Consider the following 17,191-nt stretch of genomic DNA (forward strand, 5'->3'; position numbering starts at 1 on the left):
CATTGCACGCTTTCCAGTCACGTGAGAAGTTTATTAGGTTGCATTGTGTCATAGCGACAGACCTATTTTTGTTAGCGGTAGCTACCCAGGTAGTATATGGGGGCAGTAAAATGTGTGTTGTTAACCTGGACTTCCACCTGCATGAAAATTGGCGTTTTTACATATGTGTGTTTTGTAGTCTGTGGCCTTTCAATTGACCCTACTGGGACTGTTTTTAACCTCTCTGCAAAGTTTTACACCTCGAACACGTCACAGCCCCCCCCACCCTTCTTAATCTGTGCCTCTCTTCCAATGCTCATTTCCTTTGTGGCTTGCACACTGGTGACGGATAAATATAGCTGTTTAGAGAGCACGATTAATACGTTTTTTAAAATTCGTACAGTATACCCTTCTATTATATTCCAATCAAAATTATATCACCCAGTATGGGTCTTTTTTGTGTCTTTGTTTATTTTTTTATTCAGGCACGGTGTGTCTTATGTGTATCCCATCCCTTCTTTGCTTTTATAATCATCAGTATTGACCATTACCATCTGGCTAATATCATTCGATAGTATACTGTGTGATGGCATTCTGTCAGTTAGCCCAGTTTTACATGAACTTTCCTCACGGCTCAGCTGCTGTTGAATATCTTTTCACTGCAGGCATTTTCAGCGTTGTGTAAATACACAGACCTTCTATTCCAAACAATTTGAAATATGACATCATTTGGGGGTGGAGCTCTTGTGAATACACCCACTAAGCACAGGGTCTGTCAGTGTGTTTTGGGGGCACAATGCTGCAGCTACGCCTACGTCTTTCAGTTAGTCCGCACACGTCTCTCGTGGATTCTCTGCCCGTTACAATCTCGTGGATTGTAACGGGCAGGCAGGAAAATACCAAATTTCTTCCTGCTGCTGCTCTTTTTACTGGAAAACAATTTGTATCTTCTGATGTTTAATTTCTTCTTCTGCTGTAAACCTCTGTAGAGTCCACGATGTAACCAACAAAAGTGCTTGACACGGTTGTGTCTGGGCATTGAGTTATAACCCTTTTCAATTAGTACCTACTCTGCTGGGCTTGGCTCCATTAGGTGGTAGTGTCTGGTACCAGGCACTAAGCCCAGGTTCCAGGCGATCTGAGTTGAGGTGAAAATATGACATGAGAGCGACTCCTTCACAAAAATTAAAACTGCAATTTTTTTTTTAAACCCAACGAGGGAATTGGCAGCACTAAGCCCAACACCATGGTCTCAGAGTCTGGGGGGAAAAAAGCTGTAGGCAGAGCGGCAGGTATACCATCACCTCGACGCCCTACAGTGTTGTGTTGTGTTGTGTCACATAAGAATAACAACTTTTGGCTGAGTTGCTATAATTACCCCACGCGCATCAGTTACATGACTTGAGTTGTGTCACGTCAAGCCAAGTAGGTCTTAATGAAAAAGGGATATTAGTATACGCAGCTACTGGCAGATGCAAAAAAGGAGCAACTACCTTTTTGGGGATGGGGATGTAAAAAGGGGCAGACTTAAAGGACGCAGATATGTGACTGGGTGGTTGGCATTATCTCAATCAGCTGTTCTGTTTGTGTTTTTGAAATTTCAGCTCACCTTACTCTTTTCAAACTGAGTCATTTTGTCCTCTTTGGCAGCATTCTAAGATATTAATTATTGCCATGTCTGAGAAGCTTTGGCTGAGACAGGTCATAAAAACAGATAGTGGTGTGCAAGGATCCTCAGTGCACACATGTATTCTCGCTAATTGGTTATAACGCATAGATTATCTTCCCAGATTCACGATGTTTATGAGAAAAAATAAAAGACAGAAGGCGCACTCACTGACTGCATCTGTTTGACAAACAGAGCGTCCTGCACCACATGATGTTCTTTCTATACATTTCTGACTTTCTCTTGCTCAGTGCGAATCATTGAGAAAACATCCTGTTGGCCACTTCCTGCCTCTTCTCCCTTAGCTTCCTGTTTATGCGACTTTTTGGGTCGTTAAACAGAACATTGCTCGATGCTCCCGCGTTACGGTCAGACTTGGTCTGGCTGGTTGGAGCGGTTCTTCTTGTCATGGTGTCTGTTGGCTAAGTGAAGCAGACAGTCTCTTTGTTTTGGCGTTAGCTCACACTGTCATATTGTCTGTCTACCATATCAGAATCTGCCCCCATTATATCCCGACATTTGTGTTTGATGTGGTTCCCTCCCTCCTGGCTCAGGTAGGCAGGCTAGTCATGGGGTGATAGTCCCTACCCAGCTTTCCTTCCTTTTTCAGTCTCCTCCTCCTTTATCTTGTTAGTCAAGTTTCAGGCAGTGAGGAGAGTAAGGTTTCAACCCTGTCTTTAAGCTGAGTAATATCATTTTACTAAGCCACATAAAAGCCCTGCAGTTTTACCTAAATAGACATCCAGCAGACAGACATACTGTGTTTAATTTCTTTAATTCAGAAATCCACATGTGACATGTTAATTTGATTTGTGTGGTGATAATTTAACACAGTTGCATTTTACCAAGCTTTTTTCTTCAAATATTTTGATCCGTATCTTTCCTTAAAATTCCCACGATGATTAACCAGACAAAAATGTAGTGAAAGCAAAGTCACATTCCTTCCTTCATGAATGGAAAGAGCATATTTTTTTATGCTCATATTTCTCACAATATAATTATTGCTGCTTCGCTAGTGTTTCTTTTGTAGTTTTCCCTTTAACATGGTGACCATACCTCCTGCAACTGCTGTATTTGATTATAATTATGCAGCATGGATTTATAGAAAGTGCTTCTTTTCTGTTTAGAGTGGTCGCCTAGAGTCTGATCTGTATCGCAGAAGGACAGTTTTTTTGCCACTGGTGATGAAGGTTGTATTAGAGACTTGGGTCTTGTATGTTTAGCAGCAGATCTCTTTAAGTGCAGCTGGGTAATAACTGCCTTCCTGCTTCTCAGTCTAATAAACATAGTTTGGAAAAGCTAGCTTAGCTCTTTCTCTGTTCTGCTGCTGAAAAAAACATGTTTGGGCTGTTTCTGTGGTCCCTGCTGTTAAAGGCTTAGCAGAAGGAATGTGTCTAAATGGCAAATGCTTTGGGGAACGTGAGACTGTATCAAAGAGGGGTGGAGGGTACATTAGCTTTAAGTATTCACAGATGTTAGTGAAAGTTCATCAGCCCTGTACTTGCGAGTGGAAAAATATTTTCCTGGAAAGTTTTTAGACACCGGAAGGCTGCGCTGCCATGCTTCCTTCTTGCCTTATTTACTTGTGTTTGTGGCCTGCAGTGCTTCCAGTCTGGGAGTGAGAGAAGTTGCTCAGAAATCAGACTCAGACCCTTCTACTGGTCCACAGCGTCTTTGTACACGCACGTCTGAATTTGCTTCTTCCTCCCTATGACCGGAGGCCTGTATTGTTGCTTGAATTATAACTGTGAGGTTTGATACCCCCTCAGTAATGAAGCGCTGCAGTCATGTGTAGCGTTACCCTCTGTATGGGTCATCAGATGGTATGTTGCCACTGAAAATAATTGCTGGGTGTGTCTTTGTGGAGCAGCTGCTTTTGTCCAGTAGCACTGTGTCTCCAGTAATCCTGGCAGGCAGGCAGGCATGTGGTGACCTTGGCAAGGCCATGTTGAATTGAAATGTACACCAGCTATTTCATAATAACTATGGTTGTGCCAAGTCACACCCTCTTTCCTTTTTTCGTCCATTCTGGCTGATTGGCTTGGAGACAGACAGACATAAACACACTGCCTGTTGGCCCCTCCCTTCTTTAAGGGCAGCTGGGTAATAACACAAAAGTCGCCCACTGGTGCCAACAAACCTCTCACACATACGGCTGCATTTACAGAATGCAGTAAGCGAGCAAGTCTTTGTTTTCTTTTTGTTTTTGTTTCACAGAGGCCCGTTTAGGTCATGGAAAGTAGCAAAGGGTTTGCTATGGAAATTCAAAAAGAGGATAAAATGTGTGAAATAAATAGGGAGAAACCCATTGATTATTGATAAAAATGAATACTTTTTGGTTTTGTTTTTTTGGTTTTGTTTTTTGGTTTGACAAAATGCTTTTGTTGTTGTTGCTCATTTGGTGACTGAAAGATTGCCCCTGGTATATAGAAATGCCTCCCTGTGGGAAGAATAAAGTACCTTCTATCGCTCTGTAAATCTCTATTCACACGTAGCAGTGCAGCCCTGAACTTTCCTCAGAATTACCTGGCAGCCAGTCTTGACCAGTCTAGTGCTTGTGAGAATAGATCAGGTAGTTTTTCTTTTTTTTAAAAGAGTGAATTCAATGGGAGTGTGTGGGCGTCGTGTGTGCCGCCTCCTGCTTTCTGTACACTGGTGCCAGTCCTTGCCAAAACTAAGCAGGGTATTTCCAGTTTGACCATGTCACAAAGGACAACTTCAGATAATGCCCACATCTGATTCCCTCGGTCAGATTATGTTGACATTGTCTGAATTTCATTTATGAAAGCAGCTGTTCTCACATATACATGACACTTACTTGATTGATGCCAACAGTAAAGAAGCTGTTTGGACTCAGTGCTGATCTACAGTACTCTATACTTGATCTGGAAAGTCATAAAACACCTTTGGAGATGTGTCATAGTGAATGTTTACTAGTTATTTATTGATTTATGAACTTTAATAATCTGTCTTTTAGAAACATTTGAAAGTGGTGTTACTGCTGTGAGCCTTTAGTGTTCTTTTAAAAATTGCCAATTCATAACAGTTAATGTCTTCTACTGTTGTAGCACTAATAAGGCTCCCGTTACTCTCCCTGACCACATGGATCAGTAGATTAGATTTGTGTGTGTCTGTGTATGAATGGTCATGCAGCTTTTTGCACATGCAGCGATATTAACCTTGCTTCTCTCCTCTCTCGTTACAGAGAAACCAGGTCCAGAGCGGAAACGCATTAAAAAAGAGCCCACCAACACCCGGAAGGCAAGCTTGCCGTTTGGAATGGGGATGCCAGGGATCCGGGCCGGGTACCCCCTCTCCGAGCGGCAGCAGGTGGCCTTGCTCATGCAAATGACAGCTGAGGAGTCCGTCAACAGTCCAGGTGCGTGTTTATCATTTAGGCCACGTCTTCTGTGGACGGACAGCCGACATTGGGGGGAAAAAAGGATCGGAGGGAGCTTTATATGTAGAATCCATGCATGGCAGACCAGTGAGGGTGGGCTGTAGGCTGGGGCTGATTGTTTTTGTGCATTTTCTCAGTCATACTGTCCCTCTAAACAGAACCACTTTGTTAAAATTATTTCACATCTTAGCTGGAATCTAAACCTCTGATGTCAGTGATATGTGTTTTGTTTTAGCTGCTTTAATGGTTGCATATTCGTGCCGCCACAGTAGTGGAGTTGTTTTTATAAAATTCCGTACATAAGGAAATGAAACCAGCTTTTCTGTTTGTACCGCGTCTGGAGCTGATGGCGTAATCTCACTATTTGGGCTAAATGACAACAGAGAAAGTGTTGAGTTATCCTTTCTGGTGTTAGATGATTATTTTTCTTATTATAAGTTTACTACCTTCCCATTTCTGCAAAAATTGTACTTTATTTTTGATCGACAGTAATTTAGCTGGAAGTTTTTCAGACTTGTGAAATATAACTATTGTTACAAGTTTGTACTTTTTCCCCTCATTGTTGACATTTGAGACTGAATTAGTTTGATCCTACCTTATAACTGCTTTTATTTGTATGTTAATTTCTTTGTTGCCTGCCTGTGGGCATGGACATAGATTAAGCGAGTGTGTTTCAAATATCATTTGGGACAATAGCTGTACAAACTCAATAATGTAAATGTGATTAAGGATTGGATTTAATCTTGTAAATGTGATGAAATAAGCTCAAGTAAAGTAGGTTCAGCAATTGTGCTGTTTATTGCTAGAGTTGGATTGCCCCCTTCTGGCTGTAAGCAGTTATAGCACCTTGTTGTTCACAGTAGAAGTAGTAAACAAAACAAAAACAGTTAGAGTAAATTCTCCCAGAAGAGTGTGACTGACTCTTGCAGCACTGAAGTGAAATATGCATGTCTTACCTACAGATACAACACCAAAGCATCAGTCACAGTCCAGTCTGGGTCAGAAGGGAACGCCAAACTCTGCATCTAAAACCAAAGACAAAGTGAATAAACGGAATGAGAGAGGAGAGACTCGACTGCACAGAGCAGCAATCCGTGGAGAGGTACGCCGCATCAAGGAGCTCATCAGCGAGGGAGCTGATGTGAATGTAAAAGACTTTGCAGGTAAGGGCATCTTTGTTTTATGCTTGCCTTTGCTTTGTGTGTGTAGCAGTGTACCATTGATTCATTTAGAGTTTACACTTCTCTGACTATAATTCTTCTTGTGTTCAGGCTGGACTGCATTGCATGAAGCATGCAACAGGGGGTATTATGATGTGGCGAAACAGCTGCTGGCAGCCGGAGCAGAGGTCAACACCAAGGGGCTGGATGATGACACCCCTCTACATGATGCATCGAATAATGGACATTTCAAGGTAAAAATAAATCCGCCAAAGGTGTCGTGTGTCATTGTTGCTAATAGTAAAGAACAAAATAGGTTTTCAGGCTTCAGAAGAATGAAAATATTAATGATCAGTGGCCCATTTGTGATCCATCAAAACAAGTTTGTCAGATTAAAATCTGAGTTTTAAAAGTGAGAAGATGGCTACAGAGTGAGTTTAGATGTGGTTTTGTTTAAATACCAGGTTAAATTGAATCGTACCACTAGTCTTTTTTTCTTGAACTGTCCTCAAATTTTCTACCCTTTCAACACCTTCATTGCAAAAAGGTACACGCACCAGTGGAATACAGTAAAAATGTCAAATCTCACTACTTTTCTTCAAAATCAAATGCTGGCCGTGCATGGTTTTATACTGTAATGGCATTGAAATGAGATGTTGATGTTGTTTTAATAGAAGTCAATGAGACATTTTTGGCCACAAAGGTGTCCACAGGGAGCATCTGGAAGTAATGGTGTAATCAGATTTATAATCAAATTAATTTTGCTGCTGATCTTTGACATCCAAGACTAATCACCACCAGTGTCAATAAAGTGTTCCTGCCTGTCTGCAGCAGTGTTGTGTGAGGTTAAGATGGCACTGTTGGTATCAATGCTGTCGCAAATTGATCCAATTAAACATTTAGTATTGATTAGTATCTGAGAATCTTTTTTAGACAACCCCACTGAGAAAACATTTTGAAGACCACCCCTTACTTGGTGCTATTTTGCAGATGTTAGAATTTGTCTCACTCTGATTCTCCTGGCCTGAAAGCAGCTTCAGACCATCATACTTTCTCACCTCTACACGGCTTTTGGCATTTTACTAAAATTGGTTGCAGAGACGCCACATCACCCAGTCTGCTGTCAGTAAAGTCTGGAGGTTTTGGTGTGGAAAAGTTCTGTCCATCAAAAATCCCGCTCTAGCTTCGTCGTAACTAAATAACAACTTTGAAGTGGAAGATTAATTCTGTACTCTTTATCCTATTAAGCTTTGAACCACTTGAGAAGTTGCTGATATTACCTTTAAAATTGCAAAAAATCATTAAAGTTTTATCCTTTTCAGGTGGTTAAGCTACTTTTACGGTATGGAGGGGACCCGCGTCAAAGCAACAGGAGAGGGGAAACCCCACTGAAGGTTGCCAACTCTCCAACTATGCTCAATCTGTTGCTGGGGAAAGGCACTTACACCTCAAGTGAAGAAAGTTCATCAGGTATCATTTTCAATCTTAAATCTTTGAGTCACCTAATTGCACAACTGTTACAAAAGTTATTCAAATACATGAGGCTATAAGTAGTAAATTAATTGTGTCCTCTTTGTGCTCTTTATGTTCTACAGAATCTTCAGAGGAGGAAGACGCCCCCTCGTTTGCCCCGTCCAGCTCTGTTGATGGCAATAACACAGACTCAGATGTTGAGAAGGGCCCGAAGTTAAAAGGGAAAACCGCAGACCCTCCTAAATCTGCCGTCACACCTGTCAAAGATGAATACGAATTTGATGAGGATGACGAGGAGGAACGCGTCCCTCCCGTAGACGATAAACACCTCTTGAAAAAAGACTTCCGCAAGGACTCAGTAAGCAAGACCAACAGCTTCATCTCTATACCCAAGATGGAGGTTAAAACCTATTCCAAAAGCAACTCGCTCACACCAAAGAAACCTGGCAGGCGGATCATCTCTGACAGTAATAGTTCAGACGAGGATGATAGGACGTTGTGTTTCACGCCAGCGCCTACGCCACGGCAACAAGCCCAGCAAACAAATACTAAGACTAGAGACTCTGGCAGCATGAGCTCTAAACAACAAAAAGACAAGAATAAAGTCAAGAAGAAGCGAAAGAAGGACAGTAAAAATAGTGTCAGTAAAGAAGTCCGGTTTGGTAAAGTCAACGACAAATTCTGTACGTCTGACTCCGATTGCGCGGATTTGGAGAGTGAGGACGATAAGGGCTCAAATAGCATAAAAGACTCTTCTGCAGCAAACCTGAAAGACTCTCCAGGCTTTAATGCTTCCTCCTCCTCCTCCTCCTCCTCCCATGGAAACTTGAACTCTCAGAAACAGACGCCGTCTTTAGCAGAACAGCATCCAAAGCAGTGGAGGACGGATAACTGGAAGACCGTCTCATCTCCCACATGGTCAGACGTCAGTTCGCTCTCAGATTCGGTCAGAACTAGACTGTCCAGTGGGTCTGACTACTCCTCTGAAGCTGAAGATTCCTGCGTGGAGTCGATAAAACAAGTAAAGAGGAAAGCGCAGGAAAACAAAAAGAAGAATAACAACGTGCACAGTAACACTGTGGAAAAGAAAAACTCAGAGCTCTACAAAAATACAGAGAGCACCATCTCCAAAACTGACGTGGATGGCAAAGTGGTGAAAAAGCATAAAGTGAAGCACAAGCACAAAAATAAGGAGAAGGACAAAGCTCCTAGTCTAGTGCTTAATCAAGATATGAATGAGAAATTTGTTAAGAGCTATTCTTTTGATTTTGATGATTCGAGGCAAAAGTCCCTAATTGTTGAGTCAGAATCACCAGCTGAGAGCAAAGTCAAATTATCCAAACATGAAAAAGACCATTCGAAAAAGGAGGACAGGTTTTCGAAAACAAAGTCTGAGGATAAGGATTGGTCCTCGGGAAAAGACCTGCACAGAACAACAAAAGAGGAGAAAAACAAGAAAACAAAGGACTCCAGCAAGGACAAGTTAAATAAGGAGGAGAGGGAAAAGCCTATAAAATCTGACAAGGAGAGGAACGTCAAAGAGAAGGAGAAACCCAAGGAAGATAAACAAAAAGCTCACAAAGAGGAGAAAAAGAAAAAGTCTAAGGAGAAGTCCTCCTCAAAGACAGACAGGAAAAGTGAGCAGAAAGAGGAAAAACATCTGAAGGCGGAAAAGGACAAAAATGCCAAGGAGGATAAGGAGAAGTGTAAAAAAGACAAAGTACAGAAAGAGGAGTCTGAGTACGAAAGTTATGACGTTAATCGTTTCCTCAACTTGGAGGACACAAAACTCAGTGCCTCCGATGACCATCATGACAGATGGGGCTCTGAGATGTCCTCTGACTCCTCCCTCTATGGTGACGACAGCTGGGATGCTCCTGTCAAAGAGTACAAGGACTACAAAGCCAATAATTCTGTTAAACTTATTGTTGAGACTGTTAAGGAGGAGACGAGGAGGAAAGAAAACAAAGTCAAGGACAAGAAATCAGACCACAATGAGAAGAGATCAGAAAAGGAGGCTACTTCTAAGAAAAAAGACAAGGACCCTTCGGAAAAGACAAACGAAAAGAAGAAAGACTGGTCAGAAAAACAAAAATTAAACTCCAGCCACTCAGTTGAGAAAGAAAAGAAGAGGAAAGAGTCCACAGAGGCAGCCAAGGACAAAAAAGACAAGGATTCTCTGGACAGCAGTCGAGACCGTAAAGACTCGTATGAGTTCATGAAAGAAAGAAAGGATATCAAAATCAAGCAGGAATCGATAAGAGATGAATATGGCAATGATACTTTCTTCAAAGACATTGATCCTGTCAGTAAATCGTGTGATATCAGAGAAAGGAACCACTCTGGGAAGGAGAAAGAAAAGAAGGGTGAGGGAATGGAGAAACGGGAAAAGACAAAAGCTGACAAGCACAAAGAGAAAACAAAAGACAGAGGAGCTGATCAGGAGAAGGACAAGAGTGATAAAAGCTCCACAGAAAAAACTGTCAAGGATAAAGATGCTGACCGGAGTACCAAAGACAAGAAGGAGGGGGCCAAAGACAAACATAAAGACTCTCATGGCAAAGACAAAGATCGAAAGATGTCTTCAGAACAGACAAAGGAAAAGAAAGAGAAGGCCTCTCAAGACAAACATTCAGATCGGGAGAAAGATTTCTTGGAGGTAAAGAAAGAGGAAAGAAAAACTGAGAAGATCCGGGAGAAAACGTGGTACAAAATAGCCGACATATTCACTGATGAAAGCGATGATGACGACGACAGCTACAGCGGTGGGGTACTGGTGTCTGATTCCATCAGAAAAGATTCGACACCCGATCAAGATGAGCTGGATCACTTCCCTTCAGAAAAAAGAAAATCTTCTGCAGATAGTAAACATAACACAGAAAAGGCAAAAGACAAAGAGCACAAAGATAAGAAGAAGGATAAGGCCACATTTGACACAGGTAGAGAGAGGAAAGGCTCCCAGGAGAAACACGGCAAGGACAGGAAAGACCCGGTAGATACAAAACATAAGGAGAGGAAAGACAGGATGTCAGTGGACTCAAACCAAGAGAAGAAAAACAAGCAGAAGCTTCTGGACAAAAGGGACACGAGCGAGGAAAAAACCAAGAGCAAATATAAAGACAAGCAGGACCATTCCAAGGAAAGAAAGCCCTCGAAAGGAAGCGGGGAGAATGAGAAGTCTCTCTTAGAAAAACTGGAGGAGGAGGCTATGAATGACTACAAGGATGACTCCAATGACAAGAACAGTGAAATCTCCTCCGACAGTTTCACTGACAGAGGTCACGATCCGGTCCTCACCAGTTACTATGACTCAATCAGCCTGCCTGATATGGCCGAGGACAGAAGAGACTCCCTGTCCATATCTACGCCACAAGACAAGTTCAGAGAGAAAGAGAGGCATCGGCACTCCTCTTCGTCCTCATCCAAGAAAAGCCATGACAAGGAGAAGGAAAAGACAAAAAAAGACAAAGGAGACAAACGTGACAAAACAGAAGAAATTAGAGAGTCCTACGGCCGCAGAGAGAGCCTGCCTTTTGAGAAAGAGCCTATGCCTCTAGAGGCAGACCCTTACACATTCCCATACGGAGGTAAGGGAGACGGAGAGGACGACTTCGATAAGACATTAGAATTTGAGAAGGAGATGTCCAAAAAGGACAAAGACAAAGGAACTGGCGTCATAAGTGACAGAATGAAAGACAAAAAGAAAAAGGAAAAGCATAAAGAAAAAATTAAGGAAGAGAAGAATAAATATATCGATGGCTTTGGGTCATTTAAACACTCCAAAGATGACGCAAAGTCAGGGTTGAAAGACAGCCCACAGGTCACTGTTCTGAAGGACCGGTCAAAGGAAGACAGTCCTAAATTTGATATGAAAAAAGACAGAAATCGGGATACGCTAGACAAAGACAACAGACTGGACCACAATAAATCTAAGGCTAAGGATGAAAATGAAAAGCTCTCTCAGCCCAAAGACAATGCAAGGAAAGATAATCGACCACGTGAAAAACTGTTGGTTGATGGGGATTCTCAGATGACAAGTTTTGGTCAGATGTTGAGTCAGAAAGACCAAGAGAATGAAGAGCGGCTCAAGAAATACAGAGAAAAAATGAAGCAGATGGAGAAGCTTAGACCCAAGTCTGGCGACCCAAAACTAAAAGACAAAACCAAGTCTACAGAGGAAATACGGAAAAGCCGCAGTGAGCTATCATCCAAGAAATCTAACAGCCTTGAGTCTGGTCTTAAAGAGAAGAAGCTGAAGGATGTTGGTCTCCCGGCCCAAATGATGTCTCCAGGCAGAAAGTTCCAGCCTACTGATAATCAGAACTCAAAGGATTGGCTCCCTGGCCACCAAATCAAGGACAACCTCCCTGCTTCTCCCAGGCCAGATCAAAGCAGGCCAACTGGTGTTCCCACACCTACACCTGTCATGTCATGCCCCAGCTTCGAGGACGTAATGCAAACTCCACGTACACCATCCTGTAGTGCAGAGGATTACCCTGACATTATGCTGGATCCGCTGGACTGTCAGAACTCGTCTGCAATGACTATGTCAATGAATGCCTGCTCCCCATCCTTCTTTGAAAGGTATTTTAATACTCAGACACACTGCATGTTACTAATGTTATAGTTTGATTGTTTTGGACTGAGGCTTAATGTTTTGTTTTTCTCTTTGTCCACTAGCAGGTACTCTAACCCCCAGACTTTTCCGGAGGGCACATGTCCTACCCCTGCGAAGAACCTCCAGCTCCCCCTTGTCAGTCGTTCTGCATCCTCTGATGTCCGCCGCCCTCTAGAAGATGAGTTCAAGGCAGAGGCAAACAAGTTTCTTCGACAGCAGAATGATCCAGGGGCGGAATTTGATCAGACGTCTGCCTGTCAGCCTCTCGAGGACAAATCTGCAACTCTGGATAGATTGGAGTTGATGTCTACGTATTTTCCTCCGATAAGGGTACCGTCACCTCGGCGAGAGCCATCCTATCAAACACCAGATGCAGCAACACCAACTCTTGCTGGCAACGACGGTAATGAACACCTTCCTGAAAGTGTGTACAACAATTTCTTGCCCAAACCGTCGACACCAGTTCACAGGCCAGACCCCCAGGAGCCATGCTTTGACATTGCAGCACCACCAACTCCAGCTCCAGCTGCCTTGCCACCCTTGGATATCGACGATATCACGGAGCACCACCACAGCGAGCCTAATCTGGTCGTCTCAAATCTTCCATCTGTCACAGAAGAACAAGAAGAGGAAGAAGAAGAAGAGGAGGAGGAGGAGGAAGAGGAGGAGGAAGAGGGCGACATGGATGAGAGACTTGATGGAGAGCACTGTGCAGTGGATGAGCCGGACCAAACAAGGGAGCCATGCTCGTTTTCTCCTCAAGTTGAGGATCCTTTGCAGAAGAGCTGGCCTGCAGAGTCTCCAGACCAGCATGAGCCAGAAGTCCACCAACTGTCCCCCACACATCCTGCAGCTGACCACGGAGAGAACTGTTTCGATCACAACATGGGTTGGAACAATGACATGGATATGAAATCTCCCCACAGGACATATGGAGAAATAGAGGCTGCTGTCTCCAAAATAACCAGCCCTTACTCCCATTCTGATAATGACATGCAGCCCTTGTCTGGACACCCCTCTGTCACTTCCCCTTATGCTACCTGGAGCAGGTGGCACAAAGATGACCCAGAGGACTTTGATGAGCAGAAGGAGGCTGTGGCTGATATACCCTCTCCAGAGAGGCCAGACACTGCTATGGATGAGGACCCCAACTATTTAAACAACTCTTCTTCCTCCAATAGGCTGGAGTCCTTCTTTCCAGACTGCAACAAGCCGAGCATCGAAGAGGGACACCAGGTGGAGACAGAGACAACATGTGTGGAACCAGACAGCAGACAGAGCACACACAGTTTCAGTGCTGCCGCTGAAACTCACATGGCTCCAGCTGTGGGCCCTGAGCCTGTGGTTCCCTGGGAAGATCCATTTTCAGCTGATGAAGACGACCTGGGACCTTTCTCCTTGCCTGACCTTCCACTGCCAGACAAGTCAGAAGAAGCTGAGTCTGGGGAACCTGAACTTGCTGATCACAACAAGAGTGTGTCGACCCACATTAGACACACTATTACAGACAGAGAGGATCTGGACATCATGGAAGTAGACCTGCCAACCCTAGCAAAGACCTCACGCTCTGCTGGAGACTTAGGCTTAGGGGAATCTGCTAGACAGGACTTTGTTGTGCCATCACCACGTGCCCCTTTCCAGCAGGAATTGGACCCCGAGCCTCAAAGTGTGCCTGTCAACAGCTCAGTGGGACTTAACCAACAACAGAGCAGCATTTTGGAAAGAAAACTACCTTATGGGGGATCGGATGAGTCTGATCCCAGCATGTTGTATACATCTGTAAAATCAGATGCCAGTCAGCAACCACATATACAGATGCATTCGCACTCTGAGTCATTGCATATAACCCTGGACTCTGTGCCTGCTGTCAAGCCGGACACGAGACAGGAGGAGATGCCTGAGGCTGTACCAGAGCCTGTGTCCTGCAGTCCTCTTCCTCAGATCCCAGAAGTGGTCACCCTCTCCACCTCCGTGGAGCCACAGGACACTCAGGACACATCCAAGCAAACATTGGTGACCTTGACCACAGTGTCCACCCCTGTAGATGTTCCCAAGAAGGTGGATGAAATCCCGCAAAGGATGACCCGAAATCGCGCCAAGAACAATCCAGCTGCTGCTTTTGCCGTTGCCACCCCTCCTACCTCTAGCATAATAACCTCATCTACCGCTGCCACCTCAGTGACAACCAGTCCGGTGGTGAGCATTAACCCAGTTCCTACTAGAACCCCAACACCCACCTCAGCATCTTCCTTTACAGCTCTGAAGAAAGAGAAAGACTCTGGGCTTAGTGTCCCGTCTACTGCTTCTAATTTGACCCCAGCAGTATCTGTGACGACTTCTACGGTGGTTCTCAGCAAGACAACAAAAGGTCGTCCTCTTCCTGTCGACGAAGAGGAATCTCAAACCCAGCACCCACGGAAGAGGAAGTTTCCACGTTCTACAGGGCAGCAAGTCCAGGTTCAGCTGGTAAATACAGCCATGCAGCAGACCAGGGAGATGATACAGCAGACTTTAGCTGTAGTGGTCAATGCCATCAAGCTAGACGACATTGAACCCTACCGCAGCGAACGTTCCAACCCGTACTTTGACTATCTGCAGATTAGGAAGAAGATTGAGGAAAAGAGGAAGATTCTCTGCTACATCACGCCTCAGGCTCCACAGTGTTACGCTGAATATGTAACCTACACTGGCTCCTACCTGCTCGATGGCAAGCCTCTCAGCAAGTTGCACATCCCTGTGGTAAGTTCTGGTGTCTTTGCACCATTTCAAAATAATCTTATCCTGCAATGTAATGGTATTAATGCTGTGCTGTGTTTTGCTTATCAGATTGCTCCACCTCCATCACTGTCAGAACCTCTGAAGGAGCTCTTTAGGCAACAAGAGGCAGTAAGGGGCAAGCTTAGGTTGCAACACAGCATAGAACGGGTAAGAAAGTGTCATTTATACTTCAGGATCATTCACTGTCCTAAATTCACTCATTCCTCACTCCTTCCCTGCTTTTTATACAATCAACAATACACATGTGCACCAAACGCTGGGAGCACTTCTTTGATAAAAGATCAAAGCCTTTTTTAAATGGAAATGCAAGTGAAATCGGCATAGTCCCCACGCCTTGGTGAAGCCAAAGTGAACAAATCTGTTTCATATATCTCACTTACTTGAATGACAGCCATTTGTTTGACGCAATGTTCCTCCTCTTCATATCATCAATGTTTATTTCTTTCTGTGTTGTGCTTGCTGTTCACAGGAGAAGCTGATTGTTTCATGTGAACAGGAGGTTTTAAGGGTCCACTGCAGGGCAGCCAGGACAATAGCCAATCAGGCTGTGCCGTTCAGCGCCTGCACCATGCTGTTGGACTCTGAAGTGTACAATATGCCATCGGAGAGCCAGGTGGGAAATGTATCAGTATCTCAAAAAAACAAGTGTTAAGTATTTCTATGTCCATTACTTAGTCCACATTCTTACTTTTTCTGCATTCTTAGGGTGATGAGAACAAATCTGTGAGAGATCGCTTCAATGCGCGGCAGTTCATTTCCTGGATCCAGGACGTGGATGATAAATACGACCGCATGAAGGTAAATACTGGCACTTTGCACAAAATAACTGATAATAGAAGCACAAAGTAACAACCACTGACTTTGCTAAATGCCATCTTGATGCCGATATTACATATTTAATGGTACATCTCTACATATGAGAACCATGACCTGTGTGCATAGTCACTATATTCATGCTATGCTTTTCCTTCCCCAGACGTGTTTGTTGATGCGACAGCAGCACGAGGCAGCAGCTCTCAATGCGGTGCAAAGAATGGAGTGGCAGCTGAAAGTCCAAGAACTGGACCCAGCGGGGCACAAATCCCTGTGCGTCAACGAAGTGCCGTCCTTCTACGTGCCAATGGTCGATGTCAACGACGACTTTGTCCTGCTGCCCGCGTGACATACCGCTTCCCACAGAGAGAAAACTTAGTCTCAATCACTTCTTATCAAGGAGACTTCGTTGAACCGAACGAATGGAAAGGGCTAGCAAGTTTGAGAGAGGACCATAGAGGGGGAAAAAATTTATTCTCTAGAAAAAGAATAAAGCTGAAAAACTTGCTCTCGATTCCCTTCCGTGAAGAAAGAAAAAAATGTTTTTAATGGGGGAAAAGAAAATACACAACTTGCACTTTCATCCTCAAAGTTTTTATGCGTTTGTTTGATCAGAGCGAGAGAAGCAGAAACAGTTTTTGCTTTGAGGCTCTGGCACTGGGACACACCTCCTCATCGCTTAGTTTTGGTGAGACGGAGGACAGATTTATTTTCTGCATTCGTTTGTGGTTCCTGCTTCAGTACCCACCACCACCGCTGCTACTGTGGGATCTACCAGAGAAGAGCTCTCCCAACAGAGTGGTGCCTGTCCTGGGGGAGGACTGAGGAGACGCCTCCTTCTTTTTGACACGAGTCTCCACATGGGCCAGGAGATCTTGACAGAGTCCAGCGCTGACCCAGATGCAGTCAGTGGAGCCGTGGTGAATTGTGTGGATCCTTAAATTGATCCAGGAGGTTAGAAGCAGCCACTTTCAGGGCTATGAGACCCAGATACCCAGAGGACGCCCTCTCTGTTCACACTGCACCGAGCTTGGCTAAACAGTAGTGAAACAAAGGCTGCAGCAGGTTGGAACAAAGCAAGAGAGGGTGGGGGTCACGATGTGTGTGCACGTCAGGGCCCAGTGTCTGAGAGGAAGAGACCGTTCGTGCAGCCTCTCAGCCTGGCTTAACAAAAGAGGACATGAACGGATCTCTGAGGACAGACCGGAGTGTTCCTCAGTGATCCCGCTCGTTCCACCACAAAACACATCAGACCGCCATGGACTGCAAAAAAAGGAAAAAAAAAAAAAAAAAAAAAAAAAAAA

The 17,191-nt window shown here is 44.1% G+C and overlaps 1 protein-coding gene across 3 annotated transcripts in view; it reads left to right on the top strand.

Annotated features, from left to right (window-relative positions):
* ankrd11 (ankyrin repeat domain 11) overlaps positions 1–17,191 on the top strand; it is a 116,259-nt gene extending 99,068 nt beyond the window's left edge. For 2 of the 3 annotated variants that reach the window (XM_026166284.1, XM_026166291.1), the window contains 10 exons: positions 4,851–5,024; positions 6,008–6,208; positions 6,317–6,459; positions 7,528–7,675; positions 7,801–12,262; positions 12,359–15,035; positions 15,123–15,221; positions 15,544–15,687; positions 15,780–15,872; positions 16,051–17,191. In XM_026166284.1, the coding sequence (XP_026022069.1) occupies positions 4,851–5,024; positions 6,008–6,208; positions 6,317–6,459; positions 7,528–7,675; positions 7,801–12,262; positions 12,359–15,035; positions 15,123–15,221; positions 15,544–15,687; positions 15,780–15,872; positions 16,051–16,236 (8,327 nt within the window). In that variant the 3' untranslated portion in view covers positions 16,237–17,191. The remainder of the gene's footprint in view (positions 1–4,850; positions 5,025–6,007; positions 6,209–6,316; positions 6,460–7,527; positions 7,676–7,800; positions 12,263–12,358; positions 15,036–15,122; positions 15,222–15,543; positions 15,688–15,779; positions 15,873–16,050) is intronic. The other variant, XM_026166297.1, reaches the window with a different exon arrangement.

The sequence above is a fragment of the Astatotilapia calliptera genome, chromosome 1, assembly GCF_900246225.1.
Source record: "Astatotilapia calliptera chromosome 1, fAstCal1.2, whole genome shotgun sequence".
NCBI classification, from domain to species: Eukaryota; Metazoa; Chordata; class Actinopteri; order Cichliformes; family Cichlidae; genus Astatotilapia; species Astatotilapia calliptera.